A 15,840-nucleotide genomic window follows, 5' to 3' on the forward strand; every position below is an offset into this window, starting at 1 on the left:
TCTTGACCAGTCATCTGCTTTGGGACATTTGGGTTGTTTCTGCATTTTGACTATTTTAAGTAGAGCTGCATTGAATATAGGAGTGTAGGTTTCCTTTCAAATTACTGTTTTTTTGTCCTTTGAGTGGATTCCTAGATGTGGAATTGCTGACCATATGGAAGATCTATTTTTAGTGTTCTGAGGATCCCCCCATATACCTTTCCACATTCACTTGCTATCCACCCAGTTTTCAAAATGTTAGTTAAATTTAATTTCATTCTCACTGGTAAGCTTCAGTAGACGTCTTTAAGTTTCCTTTTATTTTGAACTCTCAGAGTTACACTCTAAATCTACCCTCAATTCACTTTCAAAATAATGAGTGTACTTACTGAGCCACTACTTAGTGTCAGCAACTTTTCATATCTATTTTTGTTTGTCTCAGTAATGTTACTTTACTTAAAGAAAGATGACATTGAAAAGCATCAAAGCCTCACCTCTTTGCACTTTTCCTGACTTCCCTCCCTCAAGTCCCTGGACAAGAATAGTTTCAGTAAATTGGCCTCTTTTCCATTTAGAGGTGTAATCTGGCACGTTCTGAAAGTATTACCAACTCAACTCTGGGACTTTATTACTTCACCATGAAAAGGATAGAAGCAAAGTATGTTTCTTTCATACTTGTTGACAACATCCCATTTTGCTAGGGGAGAGTTTTCCCATTGACTCTGTCAAATTGAGATCTCTGGGCCTTCTGGTGTCATTGTCAGGTGAAGCATTGAAAGGGCTCAGAGGACAGGACATCACCTTCATCTCTGTGACTCTCCCATATTCTTACTTTGAGCACTAGAGTGTGACAACATCCCTTTTCTGTGTGTCCAGCCACAGCTTTACCTAATGGGCTGAAAAATGTGCTCACACTGTTAGAGCTTTAATGACTGAAGCCACAGCGTCCTGGACTGGGTGGTGTTTTGGCCATGAAGAACATAGGTATAAACAAGCATGGGAGGGGAGGCGAAGGCTGTTTAGATAGACAACTCATTTGAGACAAAGTATTGAGGTGGACAGAGGAACTGGGGAGGGAGCAGGAGGGAACTGCTGTGGACTGATGTCTGTGTCCTGCTCCCCACCCAATCCCGTGTTGAAACCCTAACACTCAAGATGGTAGTCCTAGGAGGTGAGGTGTGTGGCTACCTCTGGTGGGCGGCAGAGCAAGATCATCAGAGAGCAGGAAGGAGGCTTTGCCAGGGGAGACCAGAGTGCATCAGTGTGGATGTTGAGATCCACAAGAATGACTGAGGTCACGTGGCCATGGCAACCTGGAGTCCAGGAGAGCGTACCCCAGCAGGTCCTGGTCCCAGGGACCTTGTGATCACCAGTACTGTTTACATGGTGGCTTTCCGTGTCCCTTCCTCTTTCCCTCCCTCCCTCCCCGGTGCCCTCCCTTCCTCCAGCTTTCTTTCCTTCTTTGCAGACATCCAATTCCATTTACAGTAGGTTTCATCTTGAGTTCCCAGCCCCCAGAACTGGGAAGGTGGGGGTGGAAGCAGGGAGGCGTCCACAGAGCAACCTACAGGTATGCAGAGAGAGAACAATGACGACCGCAGCTTTCCTTAAGTGATGGCTTTTGCAGGTTCCTCTGGTAAAATGCAGGAAAGACCAGTGGAAATGTTAACTGGTCTTGGGAACTTTAAGAAAGTACTATTTGTTTGTATGTTTGTTTGTTTTCTCTCCTCTCCCTGACATTTCAGTGGTGCATAAACACAAGGCAGGCCACGCTTGGTGTTGGCCTTGCGTGATCCAGTTTGGTCGGTTCAGCTCTTACTCTGCTTTTCTTGTTGATGTATAACTATGCAGGCATCAATCACTTTTCATTTGTTTATTCTGCTAATTCCTCACCTCAGCTCCACCCCCCTAAGTCCCTTGCCTTTCCCAATCTCCCAATTTGCTATGCAGCAATAATTTCTCTTTACACTGCTCCTGCCAATTGCAATGCCAGATGGCTTCAGATCTGAGCCCTCCACCCAGCCCCCCTTGAGAACAGCTGCCATTGTCACTGCTGTGAACACATCGAGGCATTGAACCCATAGTGGGGACCCAGCCTCTGCGCTCAGCCTCGGGGAGGGGCTCGCACTAACGCAGGGAACCATGAAAACAGCACATGCTTTTCCTTGCTGCTGTTCAGCAAAAGCCCTTAGAAAAGACTCTTTAGCATTTTTTCAATCACTTGTGTATCGCAGTCTCATTGTGGAGTTTAATTCCTTCACCACCTGACTCAGCCTCCTAGCCACGAAGCTCCCAGAAAGGCAATTAGAGCCCCATATTCCTCACCCTGGAGACGTGTAGAGAAACAGCCGCAGGTATGTGCTTGCCTGTGTGTGCTGGCGTGTGTGCACGCCCGTGTGAGTCAGCACGCTCTCTCATCCACATGCCCCTGTTTTACTGACATGTTTAGCTAAACGTGGTCACTCAACCAGAAAAACGCAATGGGGCCGCATCGGGTGACCTTCCCCTTAATCCAGCCTGTGAGGAAAGAGCAAGAACTGCAGTTCTTGTTCATTGTCACCTGGCGACCCACGTCCCACTCGGCAGTTGTTACCGTGACACTCCCGCTAAAGAACCTGCCTTGGAGTCGTGTGCACTTGGCATGGGCCGAACAGCCAAACAGAAAGAATTGCGAGTCAAGTATCTTGTACCCCAGAATGCATTTCAAAGACGCTGTCCACCTAGTTAGCAGGTTAGGGTTATTGTGTTGTCTTTTGGGGGGTGGGGGCTGGAGGAGGGGGAGGCTCTCTTTCTTGTTAGTGGAATTGTGCCTCACCCAGGCACCCAGGGCCAGGAACCGGCCTGCCCTACCACACAGGGCCCCACTTTCATTCCTCCCCTTCTGAAGTCAGAACGACTGCGACTGCGTGTACTCGGAGATTCCCAGGATGCTGGTGTCTGCTGCTTCACTGCTGAGGAATTTGCTGGCCCTCACTTGGCAGCAAATGAAAGTAGGTCTTAATGTCTCTGGGCTGGTAGAAGCACGAGAGAGGAGCTGCAGGAAGAGGCCCATCTCCATCTGCACGCACGGGCTCACAGGCTGCTGTCTCAAAAGGGAGAGAGGGAAGACAATGGCAAAAAATAAAAGATGCTCTTAAGTTGACTTCTCTGCATTTTGCGTGGTCGTTAGGTTTTAAGGAGAGATGCCATGGCCCAGGTCCTGGGCAGAGCTAAGTTATGCAGCTGCGGGGAGGCCAGGTCCTCCAGGATGGGATGCTTCGTTTAGATTTTCCACAATGCTATTGAAGTGCTTATTTTCCTCCTGAAGAGACACAAACAGATGCAAACTTCTGTAAACACTTTAGAAATGAATTCAGTGAGTTTGGCCTCTCAGCGGTGCTCAATGGCTGACAGAAAAATGTCTAATTAGTGCAAGTGAGAATAATAGGGCCACTTGGATTCTTTCCATCCTCCTCCAAGTCTACTTTCCAAGGAACTCAAAGGCCTTTTGTCTGGCAGGTCACTCTCTCTCAGGCTTTTGTGCTGCAACCTATTAAGAGTAGAAGGGGGAGAATAGCTCACGCATGTTCTCAGCTCAGTGTACGGTGTGTGTGTGCAGCACAGAGCTGGCTCTCTGCAGTATCAGCTTACAGGTGTTGGGGAGGGATTCCTCGCTGGCCGCAGCCAGGGCAGCTCCCGGTGCGAGCTGGGAAGCCCCCTCAAGAGCCGGCTTTCCATCACCCTCCACAAAGAGCCTTCTCGTTTTTCCTTGTTCTTTCTCAGTTCCCCCTCGTGTCCCTCTTCAAGTTGGAAAAGGGGCAGCAGTGGAAAGAAGTGAGAGGTTTAGCCATTTTCTGAGATGAGCCTGATGTTATATGCATGAATGTATTGTGTGTGGGGGGGGAGGGGGCGAGGAAGTATTCTCCTGCCCCTCTGGGTTTCTCGCGGCCTGGTTCAATACTCTAATTAAGGTTAGACAGGTTAGTAGACAAGAACAAGTTCGAACCCGGGGGAATGTACAGGGATATGAATTCTAAAGTAAATGAGGCAAATGAAGGTATTTATCTTGAGCTCCCACCAAGGAGAGAGGAGGGGGTGCCCGTGATGGAGAGACAGTGACCCAAGAGAGAAAGAGCAGTTGCTCTTGTCGTCCAATGTTTGCCCTTCCATTATGGAGGCTGTATAGGCAGGATATTTCTGGCCGAGACTCTAAATCTGGGTACGGCCTCCCTCTCCCCCAGTCTTCATTCTTCTAGTTAGGTAAGTTTTTCCTGATCCCGCAAGGCTGTGAGTGACTTCAACTGGGAACAAACCACCACACATCAAAGGGAAGACCCATTCTGGACACCACGGGGAGCCTTGTCCCTCAAGCAGTGTTTCCTGCTTCCCCCCAGTGTTCCTGGTCACTTGTTCAGTTCCCTCAGTGTGCCAGTTCCTGTGCTGCCCATTTGACCCAATTTCCTCTAATCCTGAATCAGCACTGTAAGTAGACAGTGTCCACATTTCAAGGTGAGGTCATGGAAACACTGAGAAGTGACATGACTTGGCCTGAGCAGTAAGTGGGAGAGACAGGAGACAAACTCAGGTACTAGGGGTTCAGTTCAGATATTCTTTCTGTAACGCTGAAGGTTTGATCTGTAAGCCTTCCACTTGTATGTCCCATTCATACCCCACTAAGTTTTTCTTTACCTTCTTGGTTGGTAAACTATAGTTATTTGAACGACATAATGATCATTTGGGGGTCAGTTTCTACTGACTTATTTTTCTCTGCAATAAAGACTTCATGCAGTATGTGCCTGGGAACCTTGACTGATTCCACATACTGTCAGTGTGACCTTACGGGCGACGGATATTCTGGGCGCCTGACCTGTTGAGCTTGTTCTGAGAGCTGGCTAAGGTAGGCAATTCTTCGATCCTTCTCACACTTGCAGCTACTTCTGAAGTGGACCCGTGGCCATATCACTTCTGATGCTCCTCTCACCCTGGCAGTGTCAGAGTGATCCACTCCATCTGCTCGAAGCTGCATGCGGCCTTAGCCAAGGCACCTTCCTCAAGGCTCTTTCCTGAGTCGTGGGTCGAGTCCTTCTCTACTTGCACTGTTCAGTGCTGTGTTGCAAACGCAAGGGAACCACCTGTAGACTCCTGGACGGCTACCTCATGCAGCTCCCTCCTTCTGGTGCTCTGCCTTGTGAATTCAAGCCACGTGGCCCCCAGACTTATTTAACTCAGGAAGACTGTCCCCAGAGGGTTCCCTGGACATGCAAAGCATCTTGACGTTCATTGTGGGGGCCACTGTGGTGCCCCCCACTAGTCCTGAAATCATTAGTTGCTTTCATGGTCTCAACATTCACTAGAAGATCTCAGAATACTGAAGTTAAAGTCATCACCTGGAAAGCTTGCTTTCACTTCCTTTTAAAAACTGTAACAAAAACAGCCTTTTCAGTTGTTTTTTTATGGGTGGGTGCTTGTCATTTGAATTTGTTTAGAATCACTGAGTTTCACCCAAGCTCCAGAGGCAGAGCTTCCTGTGGCTGGGTTAGGTACTGTTTAAGCACACCACAACTGGGAGGCAGAAGAAAAAGTGACTCTCAAGACATTTGGGTTCTTCGGGCCCTCCCTGGTGGTGCGGCGGGCTAAGTGCAGCACTGCAAGCTGGCCACAGCTGCTTCAGTGTGAGTTCAATCCCCGGCCCTGGAGGTGACCCACATGGCACAGCAGCAGACCTCTCCTGACCTACCTGGTGCTCCCCTCAGCAGTGTACTTCGTCAGTCTGCCTGTTCTGCTCCCCACTCTGTCTCTGGTGAACACTCTCACTGCATTGCACCTCTGGCTTGGACCAAAGTTCTGTATGCATAAATAAATAAATCTTTAGAAAAAAAGATTTGGGTTGAGGATGAGGAGAAATGGCAGCGTGTGCACTGTTAGTGGGGACAGGGAGTGCAATCTCTATGAAAAGTGATACGGCATTTTCACAAAAATTGCCCTAATTGAATCCCACTTCTAGATGTGTGTCCAAAAGAATTGAAATCAGGGTTGCAAGGAGATGTTTGTACCCACGTATTCATAGCAGCCTTATTCATATCACCTAAGGGATTACAGCACCCCAAAGTCTAACAACACACAGTTATAAACTAATTATCATATATATAAGACCTTAGAGTATCTTCTTAAAAAGAAGATACTTCCTGTAATATGAATGAGGCCTTGAGGACATTATGCTGAATAATCACAAAAAAAGACAAACACTTACTTGTACCTACAACAGTCAAATTCATAGAAACAAATACAGTGGTGATTAACCAGGGCCTGAGGAGTAGGGACTCAGAGCTTAATGGGTACAAAGTTTCATATTTTCAAGATGAAAAAGTTCTGCACTTAAACATGGCGAAGATGGTAAATGTGGTGTGATATGGTGTGTATGTGGTTGTCTGCCCTGAGCCTTTTGACTTTGTGGCTTTGGAAATACTCTTAACTCTTCCCCTCAGTGTCCTTTTCTTTCTTTTTTTTTTTTTAATTTAAATATATTTATTTATTTTAAATCATTCTTCTTTTTGTGCATGTTTCTATCTCGGTTGTAATCCCCGTGGTCTTCCCACCACCAATTCATCATGAGTCATTCATGATGAATTGGTGGTGCACCATAGTCCCGTGCACTCTTCCCGCTTCAGTTTTGATCCTATTCTCCCTCCACCCCTGTAGGATGTCTCTGGTTTATAGCTATTTGTTGTTTTTTGGTTTTATTTTATTACAATTGCCTTTTTTTTTTTTTTGATCCTTTATGATTCTGCTATGAGTGAAACCATCTGGCATTTTTACTTTTCTTTCTGGCTAGTTTCACTGAGCATGATCCCTCCTACACCATTTATGTTGCTGCAAAAGGCATGAATTTATCCTTTTTGATTGCTGGGTGATATTCCTTATGTGTTTGTATCACACCCTCTTGATCCAGTCATCTATTTGGGGGGTTTTGGGTTGATTTAACATCTTCCCTATTGTAAATAGAGTAGCAGTAAACCTAGGGGTGCAGGTGTCCTTTTGAGTTAATGTTTTTGTGTCCTCTGGGTAGATACCTAGGGGTAGGATTGCTGGGTCATATGCAAACTCCATGTTTAGCAGTTTGAGGAACCTCCAAACAATTTTCCATAGTGGTTGTACTAGTTTGCATTCCCACCAACAGTGCAGGAGAATTCCTTTTTCTCCACATCCTTGCCAACATTTGTTGTTGCTAGTTGTTTTAAGATGTGCCATTCTCTCTGGGGTGAGGTGGTATCTCATTGTGGTTTTGATTTGCACAGTGTCCTTTTCTTAGATTTTATAGTTACTCCACTTTGAAGTAAAATTGTATGTGTGAATTTTTTTGATAAAGCTAGATGGTGCTTCACAAGTGGAGACCGTTGTTTTCAGGACCGTGAGTAGGAGCACCGCCACAGTGCATGCCTCTGAATGTCACATCCCAAGAGGGTACCATGGCCACCCCAAAACAGAAAGGGACCCCTATGAGATGGAAGAAAAGACTGAACATCAAGCACATGCCAAATTGCAGCATCAAAGACTGAGGTCATGTGGCTTTGTGCCAGGAGAGGGTGGCAGGAATAGGTTTGCTCTTCCCACCCTGAAGTTGGAAGGAGCCTAGCAGTAGCTGAAGTTGCATTTTCTACAGGGAACAGTTGACAGTGCAAAAGAAAACTCTTGCTGTGTGTGCACCCAGCAGAAGAGGGACGCGATCTGAGCTTCGCCTTATTGAGCAGAATGAGCCTCACATAGAAACCTGTGCTTTCTTTTCCATCTTTTTGGTCAATCTACATTCTATGAATGACAAATGATGGAATTGTTCTCACTGTAAATCTTGTAGTTTTTAGATTAATGGCTTAGTTGGCCAAACTTTTTGAGAGCATTTCGGTTTTAGTTGCTTTTTGTTTTTTGTTTGTTTGTTTGTTTTTGACTGCAAGGCTTAGCCACATAACCTCATAAAATTGGGGGTTTACATTGTTAGGAAGATACACCTGGGACATTAAAGGAACCTGGAACTAAAAATGACACTCATGAAGCAGTGACTTTGGAGTGAGTCATCATTCTGGGGTTCTCACACTGATATGCTCTAATTCCTGCCTCTTCCCATTCAGCACCAATCTGCAAGTCCTTCCTATGTTTCTTAGTTCAGATTAATGCATTCCTCTCATTCAAGTTAGGCCACAGAGTCACAAGGTGAGATGCCAGATGGGTGTTACTACATTAGTTGTGAAAATGGTGGTGTGGTAGAGGAAGGAAGTCAAAATATCTGGCAGCTTTAGAGACTGGGACCGCAGACCCACTTTCCCTTAGAAAGGGTTATTGGCCTCTTAAGATTGTTGTGAGAATAGGAAAAAGTGGATAGTTGTGTATTTGGAAGGATTCAATAAGTAACAACTCCAACCCCCTCCTGGATTCTGAGCACCTGAAAAGTGAAAGTTAGACAAGAGATTAAATATTATCTTTAATTTTAGTAAAGGCTATGTTGGAAACTCTAACTTAATATAAGAGTAATTGGCTGGGGTCTGGGGGGTTTCTGGTAGATGGAACCCAGAATTACATTGACTTCATTCAGGTGCAGGCATTACTGGGCAAATGAAATAGTCAGTTTTCTAGATAAGTCTTAGGATCTAGAAGTGAGGAATCTGCTTCCTGTGGGCAGCTTGTTCCAAGAAAAGAGCTAAGCCCACCTTTGGCTTCCCAGATTCACCAGTGGGGTCACTGGAAGTCCCTCCAGTCCCCCAGGTAGACTGAGTGGGCGAGCTATGGAAAGCAACTAGAAGTGCTGATTGAACTCCCTTTCCTGGGCAGGGAGCAACAGAGGAGAAAAGAAACCATCCTCCCCTTAAAAAAGTTGCTCCTCTGTCACAATTTGAACCATCACAGACTTAGAACAGAAGGATAAATGCAAGTGCCAATTACCAATTTCCAGACTTAATTAACTCAGTGATGGTTAAACACCTTCCTATGTTACGGCAACATCCATTTGAAAACAGGATTATTGCCCTGCTTAGGCATCATTTGGTGATAAACACCTATAAATATATTTTATGTTCTATTTTCAGTGCTGTTGATCATCTCTGTCTCTCTGTCTCTCTCTCTCTCTCACACACACACACACACACACACACTCGTGCACACCAAAAATCAGATCATGTAAATAAATATCATAGCTAGAATTCTAGAATGTGCCAGATATAGTAATTTGGGTCAGTTTTAGTTAGACATATGCAAGTGTCAAATTGAAACTCTAAAGGACCTGTTCTGGGTAGATTTTGAAAAGCTGAGGTAGCTCCCTCCCCAGGTGAGTGCATCCTCTCTCCCCTCTGGGCTAAGAACCACAGCTCCAAGAACACTGGCTGCGTATGTGGGACTTCCTGACATACCTGTGAGTATCTGATCACTGATAGCCATCTTCTCCAGTTTTCCTGCCTAGATAAGCCCGCCAACTTGGGGCTTGAGGATGTGGGATCTGCCCCGGACTTTCTGTATTCAAATCTTAGTTCTGAATCACAGGTCATGTGATCTGGAACCGTTTATTTAACCTGGGAATCTTGGAGTTCCTATTTATAAATGGTGATGAGAGTAATGGAATCAGCCTCTTAAGAAAGTTGTGAGAACTTTCTTAGCACTTAGCACTACAACTGGCCCCTAGATGGTCCTCAGGGTTATATGGTGAAGAAGGCACTGCTTTTTGTGGTTAAATCGTAGAAAAATAGAGCATGCCTACAAGGCTTTCCAGGCTTTCTATGCAAGTGAGCGTGCCCAGAAAAACATCTGGTTTAGTTTAATAGCTGGAAAGAGTACTATTGGGTGGTAAAGTAGTTCATGCTACTAGCTGCATGACTAAGGATGTATGAGACCAAAAAATGTATGTAGAGACCAAAAGATGATGTCTTCTCATAACAGCTTGCCTCATTTACCCTAGTTCTCGTTCTTTGTTACTTTAAACTCAGCCCTGTTTTCTTCTTTCTCTTATTTATTACTCAACATGATCATATAAATGAAATTCACAATTTTAGCTTAAATTCTGTGTTTTTTCCTCATTTGAAATGCAGACAATAAGTGAGGTGGGATGTCATGAATTGGTTTCAACTGCCCTAGATGTTATGGTGACGGATAGAACCAAGCTGCAGAATAATCTCTAGTGTATTCTCATTTAAGAAAGACCGAGGGCAGGTGGAAGGAAGAGTAGGGGGATGGGACAGGAGGGGAGAGAGAGGAAGAAGAGGAGGACAAGGAGGAGAAGAAGGAGAGGAGGACAAGGAATCTAAGTATCCATAAAAGGTAAAAGAATCTAAATGACTCTAGGGAGCCATTATCAAGACCAGTAGGAATAAAACTGGGGAGTGGGAGTGAAGGAAGAAGGGAACTGAGAGACACTCTTCATTCCTCTCTGTGTTATTTGCATTTTTTAAATAACAGGACATGTGCATTAATCTTCTGTATACTGTTCAAAATATAATAGGGAAAGGAAAGCTTTCCCTATTACAACTACTGCTGTATCCCACAAGCACATTGGGCTTCTCGCCACCTTCCTTTTCTTGGGGCTCAGCTATGCAGTGGAGTATTTCACTCATCCGAGCTCTGCGTCCTGTTCCTCCTTTTGGAAACACACCTAGGGAACTAAACTTGCTTCCAGAACTCCCTTCTTCCCCTGCCTCTCACTGTGTCCCCTGGGTATTTCCGCAGGTGTCCCTGAGGGCCTCCATCCTCGCTGGGGACTGCGCCACGGCTGCAGCCATTGTCTTCGTCACTGACCGGTTCCTGTACGGCCTCGACGCGTCAGGCCCGCTCCTGCAGGTGGCCAGAGGCCTGCATCGGCTGCGGCCCTCGACGCCCATCGCACCACAAGTGGTCATTCGCCAGGCACGCATCTCTGTGCACTCAGGTAGGACCCCTGCCCACCACCCCGCGCCTGGGCGCCTGGGCCTCACCGCTGCGTCCACCTACTTGACTTGGGCGGCAGGAGGAGGCGGGCACCAGGGCGCCGGCCCTCTTTTCAAGCGCCAGCTCCCGCCCAGGCCCACCATGCCCTTCCACCCGCCTCTTGCCAGCACAAAGGCCCGGGATAAAGGGTTTCAGAGCCAAAAGCAGGAGAGAAAATTGTGAAAGGGTGTGGAAAATACTAATTGGAGCTTTTGTCTTCTAACAAATCTGCCCTGCTGCTTTCAAACAGGGATATCTGAATTGCTATACTTGGGCCCAAGAGCCTTTAAAAAGCAGATTAGAATTCTGCTATTTTCTCTCAGTGCTCCTGGCTCCCTTCCTCAGGGCCACTTGACTATGCTGACAATAGAGCTGACAAACCCCCTGAAGTAATTTGAGGGTTTTTTTTTTTCGTCCCTCAGAACACCGGTACAGTACCTGATTAGGCCTCAGAGTATCTTTTTCTTCTCTTTCTTCTTCTGATTGAAACGAAAAATGAGAGTGACATTCCGACTCAGGCCGGGATGTGTGTGCGGGGGAGGGGAGGCGGCTGTGTAGTGGTGTCCCAAGTCCGCTTCCACAGATTTCTTGAATTATTTAAGTGACTGGTGACCACGAGGCTGAGAAAAGTGTCGCCTGTTCTAGTTATTTCTAAAAGTGAAAGAACAGACGAGTTTGGTGTTTGGTCGGCTTTCACTCTGGTGACCGCTAATAACGCTGGTCTTGACGAGGTGAAAACATTTTCCTTCATTCGGTTTGAAAAGGAACTAGACTAACTACACTCAGTGGAAGAGAGAGGGCAGAGATGAACGCCGTTGGGCGAAATGGCGTTGCGGACATCCGTTTTTCAAACACCAAGTCTAGTCAGGCAGCCTGCTTTGTGTCCGCATCTTTAGTTCTCTGGAGTAACCGCAGGGGCAGTGTTGAACTGAGGAAAAAATTCTTTCTTCAGATGACCTTGACTCAGGACATTTTATGAAGCCCAGTTCTTTGTTTTTGTTTTTTTAAGTTTTCTTTCTTTCTAAAGATTTTATTTATATGGATACAGAACTGGGGTACAAGCCAGAGGTGCAGGGGAGTTAGAGGCTTCACCAGAGACAGGTGGGGAGCAGAATAGGCAGACTGAAGAAGTACACTGCTGAGGGAGCAGTGGGCAGGTCAAGAGAGGTCTGCTGCGCCATGTGGGTCAACTCCAGGGCGGGGAATCAACATGCACTGAAGTGGCTACCAGCTTACAGTGCTGTGCTCCAACCTGCTGTGCCACCAGGGAGGGCCCAGCCCTGCCTTTCTAATGGGGGGTGAAGGTAGCCTAGGAACTGCAGTTCCTTCAGATGGCGCCAGAGGGCGTTGTCAGTGAGTGGCGTGTTCCGTGGGAGGCAGGGGATGGTGAGGCTCCTCGTTGCAGGCAGTGTTGGGCTGGTTCTCATCAAGGAGCAGGTGGAGCAGAGCTGGTGTGGCCTCTTCTATGATTACAGAATCGTTATGGTGTGAGATGGAAATTGAGGTTAAAATATGAGCTTTGTAAGCAGTCAGACTAATCTTATTTTTTCAATTGTATTATTATTTTTTTATTGAGGTAATGTTGGTTTTCAACATTGTATTATTCAGAGGTGTAGGTTCACAGCTCTTCAGATGTATGCTACCAGCCCACCCCACCACCATGGCACCCATGATCCTCCACCTTAGTCCACTGGGCCCCATCACCCCTGAGCTCCTCTTGTAGTCTCAGTTCTACAGTCATTTAAGTCAGGTTGTTTTGGTTGATAAAGGTTTGTTCTTGTTCTTTCCCTTTTTTTTTCCCCAAATATGAAATCATCTGATATTTGTCTTCCTTCTTCTGACTTATTTCACTTGGCGTTTTCCCCTCAAGTTCCAGCCATGTTATCGAAAATGGCAAGGCTTTGTCCTTTTCTCTCACTGCATAATATTCCATTGTGTCTATATGCCACATCTTCAGAATCCACTCTCTGCCCTTGGGCACATACAGTGAACGGTGCTGCAGTGAACAAAGCATGCAGTCAGACTAAACTTTTTAAGCGTTTTCCTTCTTTGTTTGACTGTCCTTTCTCCCACATCTCCAATAAGGTGGTCTAGAGTTATTCTCCTGATAACGACTGAGCCTTGACCTCACCGCGAACAGTTCATACCTCTGTTCATGTGTCATCTTTACATACCTAAAATAAAAGTCCTTTATTCCCTGACAGTTGGGGGTTTTATTTCTCAGACACACTTCCAGAAGTGCCACATGCAAACCTCAAATGAGGTTAGCTTCTATTTATTATCTTCTCCTCCCAAACACCACTTGAGCCCACACTCACTAGGAGAGAGGGGTGTCGGGGGACAGGGGAACATACTCCCCTTCCACACCCCTCTGTTCTTCTGGGACTGGTCAAGCAAAGAAAGTAACATTAGATAAATTATCAGGAGGAAAAGGCCACATTTAATTACAACATGTGCAGAATTTACATGGCTGTAAATTCTCCAGTAAATAGGACAACCTGAAGGTGTATGTCCTGGGTGAAGGAATGGGATAGGGGCCCGGCGCCTGGGGCATCAAGGAGAGGGGGCATCTCACATCACAAGGAAGGAATGACTACTTATGACAAATCCTGCTTCTGGTTGTGTGCCCTGCCTTCAAGATAGGTTGCTCCGATAAAAAGATTATTTCAGGAGATTACCCGAAATCTGCGTACTCTTCATTCTTTAAGTTATGGAAGCACTTTCTCTTGAACCTTAGGGCCTCGGTTAACCTTAGAAACACATACCAAGATGACACATGTTGGAAAAAGCCCTGCTCTCGTGTTACTGGGGAGGTTGATCCTGCAGGGACTTAGAGGAGTCGGGGTGATCTCTTGGCAAGAGAAGCAGGGACGGTGGCAAGGGCTCTCAGTTCCCAGTGTTGGGCATGCACATATGGAGAAAGGAGAGGGACAGGTGACCTTTCAAAGGGGTAAGAAGGAGGAATAAAGGCAATTCGAAGGGGCACCTCAGTCTTCCTTGTCACCTTTGATCCACCCCTCATGGTGTCTACCCACAGTACATTCCACAGCATCCAGCAGAGTGGGACTTCACAGGCGAGAAAAGACTCCCTGGGCCTGCCCAACTCACTCTCGTCTGAAACCAAGAGATTAAAATACTTAGGAACTTGCTGCTGCTGTGGCATAGAGGCAAGTTCAGACACCCACTTCTGTCTGCAGAGGACTGACCATGCACAGCCTTCTTTGCCCAAATAGGGTGTTTTTGAAGAGCCTGAACCATAGGATCTGTTTGGTCAGAGCGGTGGGCTTCTCTCCATGCTATAGCCACGGGGGCCCCTTGGGTGGATGCCCTGTGGAAGGGACTGTCAAGACAGAACTCTGGGTCTGTGTGAAGAGTGAACCATCTCATAAAGTTAGGTCTTGAAGGTTGGTGCAGGCTGTGGAAGGGGATTTAACAGCTCTGCAAGCCCCCTAGAGAAGGGGTAAGGAAACTGGATCTGCCCAAGACTGGTTGGAGGCCCCAGAGTTAGGTTAAGTCTAGTCAGGACATAGCAACCACACAGTGATGCGAAGAATAGAGGCTGAATATAAAGAATTGTTAACTACATCAGGGAATGAGTGAGGGATTGGCTAGTGGCAGGTAAAGAGAACCCTCAAGGGGAACTGTCAGATCACTCTGGAGAGCAGGGAGCAGCCCTACCCTACACTGAGGCATGGCACCTGAGGGGGGCTTTGGGGCCACACCCAGCACCCCTGGACTCAATCCAGGCACTGGAGAAAGCACAGCCACGCCTCACTGGTTGACAGAGACATCCAGGCGTTGCCTGCCAGCAAACCCCCTGGAAACCCAGGCTCTTGGTGCTCGGGGCAGGGTCCACAGAAAACTCTTGGAACTGACCACGAAGGTGGCTTTACCAAAGTCCGGGGGGAGGCCCGACCTGGGGGTGTCCCCTAGCAACACACCTCTGTGAGTCACTTGAGAGTGCTGGAGGGCTGCGGGCTGCTGCTCACCTCTGCAGGCTAAGGGCCCAGCTACTGTGCACACATACACACACACACACACACACATACCCCTGCTGCTGCAAGAAGGCAGGAAGGGCATCCTGGAGAGCTGCACACAGGGCAGAAGCCTGGCAAGAGGAGCACATGGACACAGGGAGACAGTACTTCCCCCACTCAGCACCTCCACTCCCACCGTGCATGGCAGGTAGGGAAGAAGTAGCGACCCGCCATCCCCACTACAGCACAGCCAGCAGTGAACCCTAAGTTGGAAGCTGAAAGGCAATACGCTGACAGCTGCACAGAGGGAACTTTCTTAGCCTGGTGAAAGGGATAAGCTAACACATTGGCAAAGCCAAGGAGAAAAAAAAAGTATTGGGGCTCCCTACTGCACAAGATGTTAAGTCTCAGCTCTAGGAAGCTGTCTACAGCCACTGAGATCCTGGCCAGGCAGTGACCCACATGGTGCAGCAGACCTCTCCTGTCTTGCCTGCTGCTCCCCTCAGCAGTGGATTTCAGTAGATCCACCTATTCTGCTCCCCACTCTGTCTCTGGTGAGTCCTCTCACCTCCCCCAACCCTGACCCGCACCTCTGGCCTCTACCCCAGCTCTTGTAAATATAAATAGGCAAAATAAATCTTAAAAGTAAAATTAGAACTGTTTCTTTTAAATTCAAGTCAAGAAAAAAAAATGCATCTTGCAACCAATTCTGTTGGATACCAACTTGGGAGACCTCCCATTGCAGTAACAAAACAAAATAGAGGTGTGTAGATATTCAAAATGAAGGAACAAAATGTCGTGACTGGTAGACAATGTGATTGTCCACATAGAAATCTGCAAGAAATAAACAGATTTTAGAATTAAGAGATTTAGCTAGATGGATGAATATAAGATCAATATTTTTTAAATGCCTTTGTATGTCCAACAAAACCTACTTAGGAAATACAACTTTTAAGGAGAGAGATTG

General features: G+C 46.7%; 1 protein-coding gene across 3 annotated transcripts in view; it reads left to right on the forward strand.

Annotated features, from left to right (window-relative positions):
• ALPK1 (alpha-kinase 1) overlaps positions 1 to 15,840 on the forward strand; it is a 49,127-nt gene that overhangs the window by 14,853 nt on the left and 18,434 nt on the right. For all 3 annotated transcript variants that reach the window (XM_004686480.2, XM_012728036.1, XM_012728037.1), the window contains one exon: positions 10,660 to 10,858. In XM_004686480.2, coding sequence (XP_004686537.1) covers positions 10,660 to 10,858 — 199 coding nt within the window. The remainder of the gene's footprint in view (positions 1 to 10,659; positions 10,859 to 15,840) is intronic.

This window comes from Condylura cristata, unplaced genomic scaffold, assembly GCF_000260355.1.
Source record: "Condylura cristata isolate star-nosed mole 26May11 unplaced genomic scaffold, ConCri1.0 scaffold00021, whole genome shotgun sequence".
Taxonomy (NCBI): Eukaryota; Metazoa; Chordata; class Mammalia; order Eulipotyphla; family Talpidae; genus Condylura; species Condylura cristata.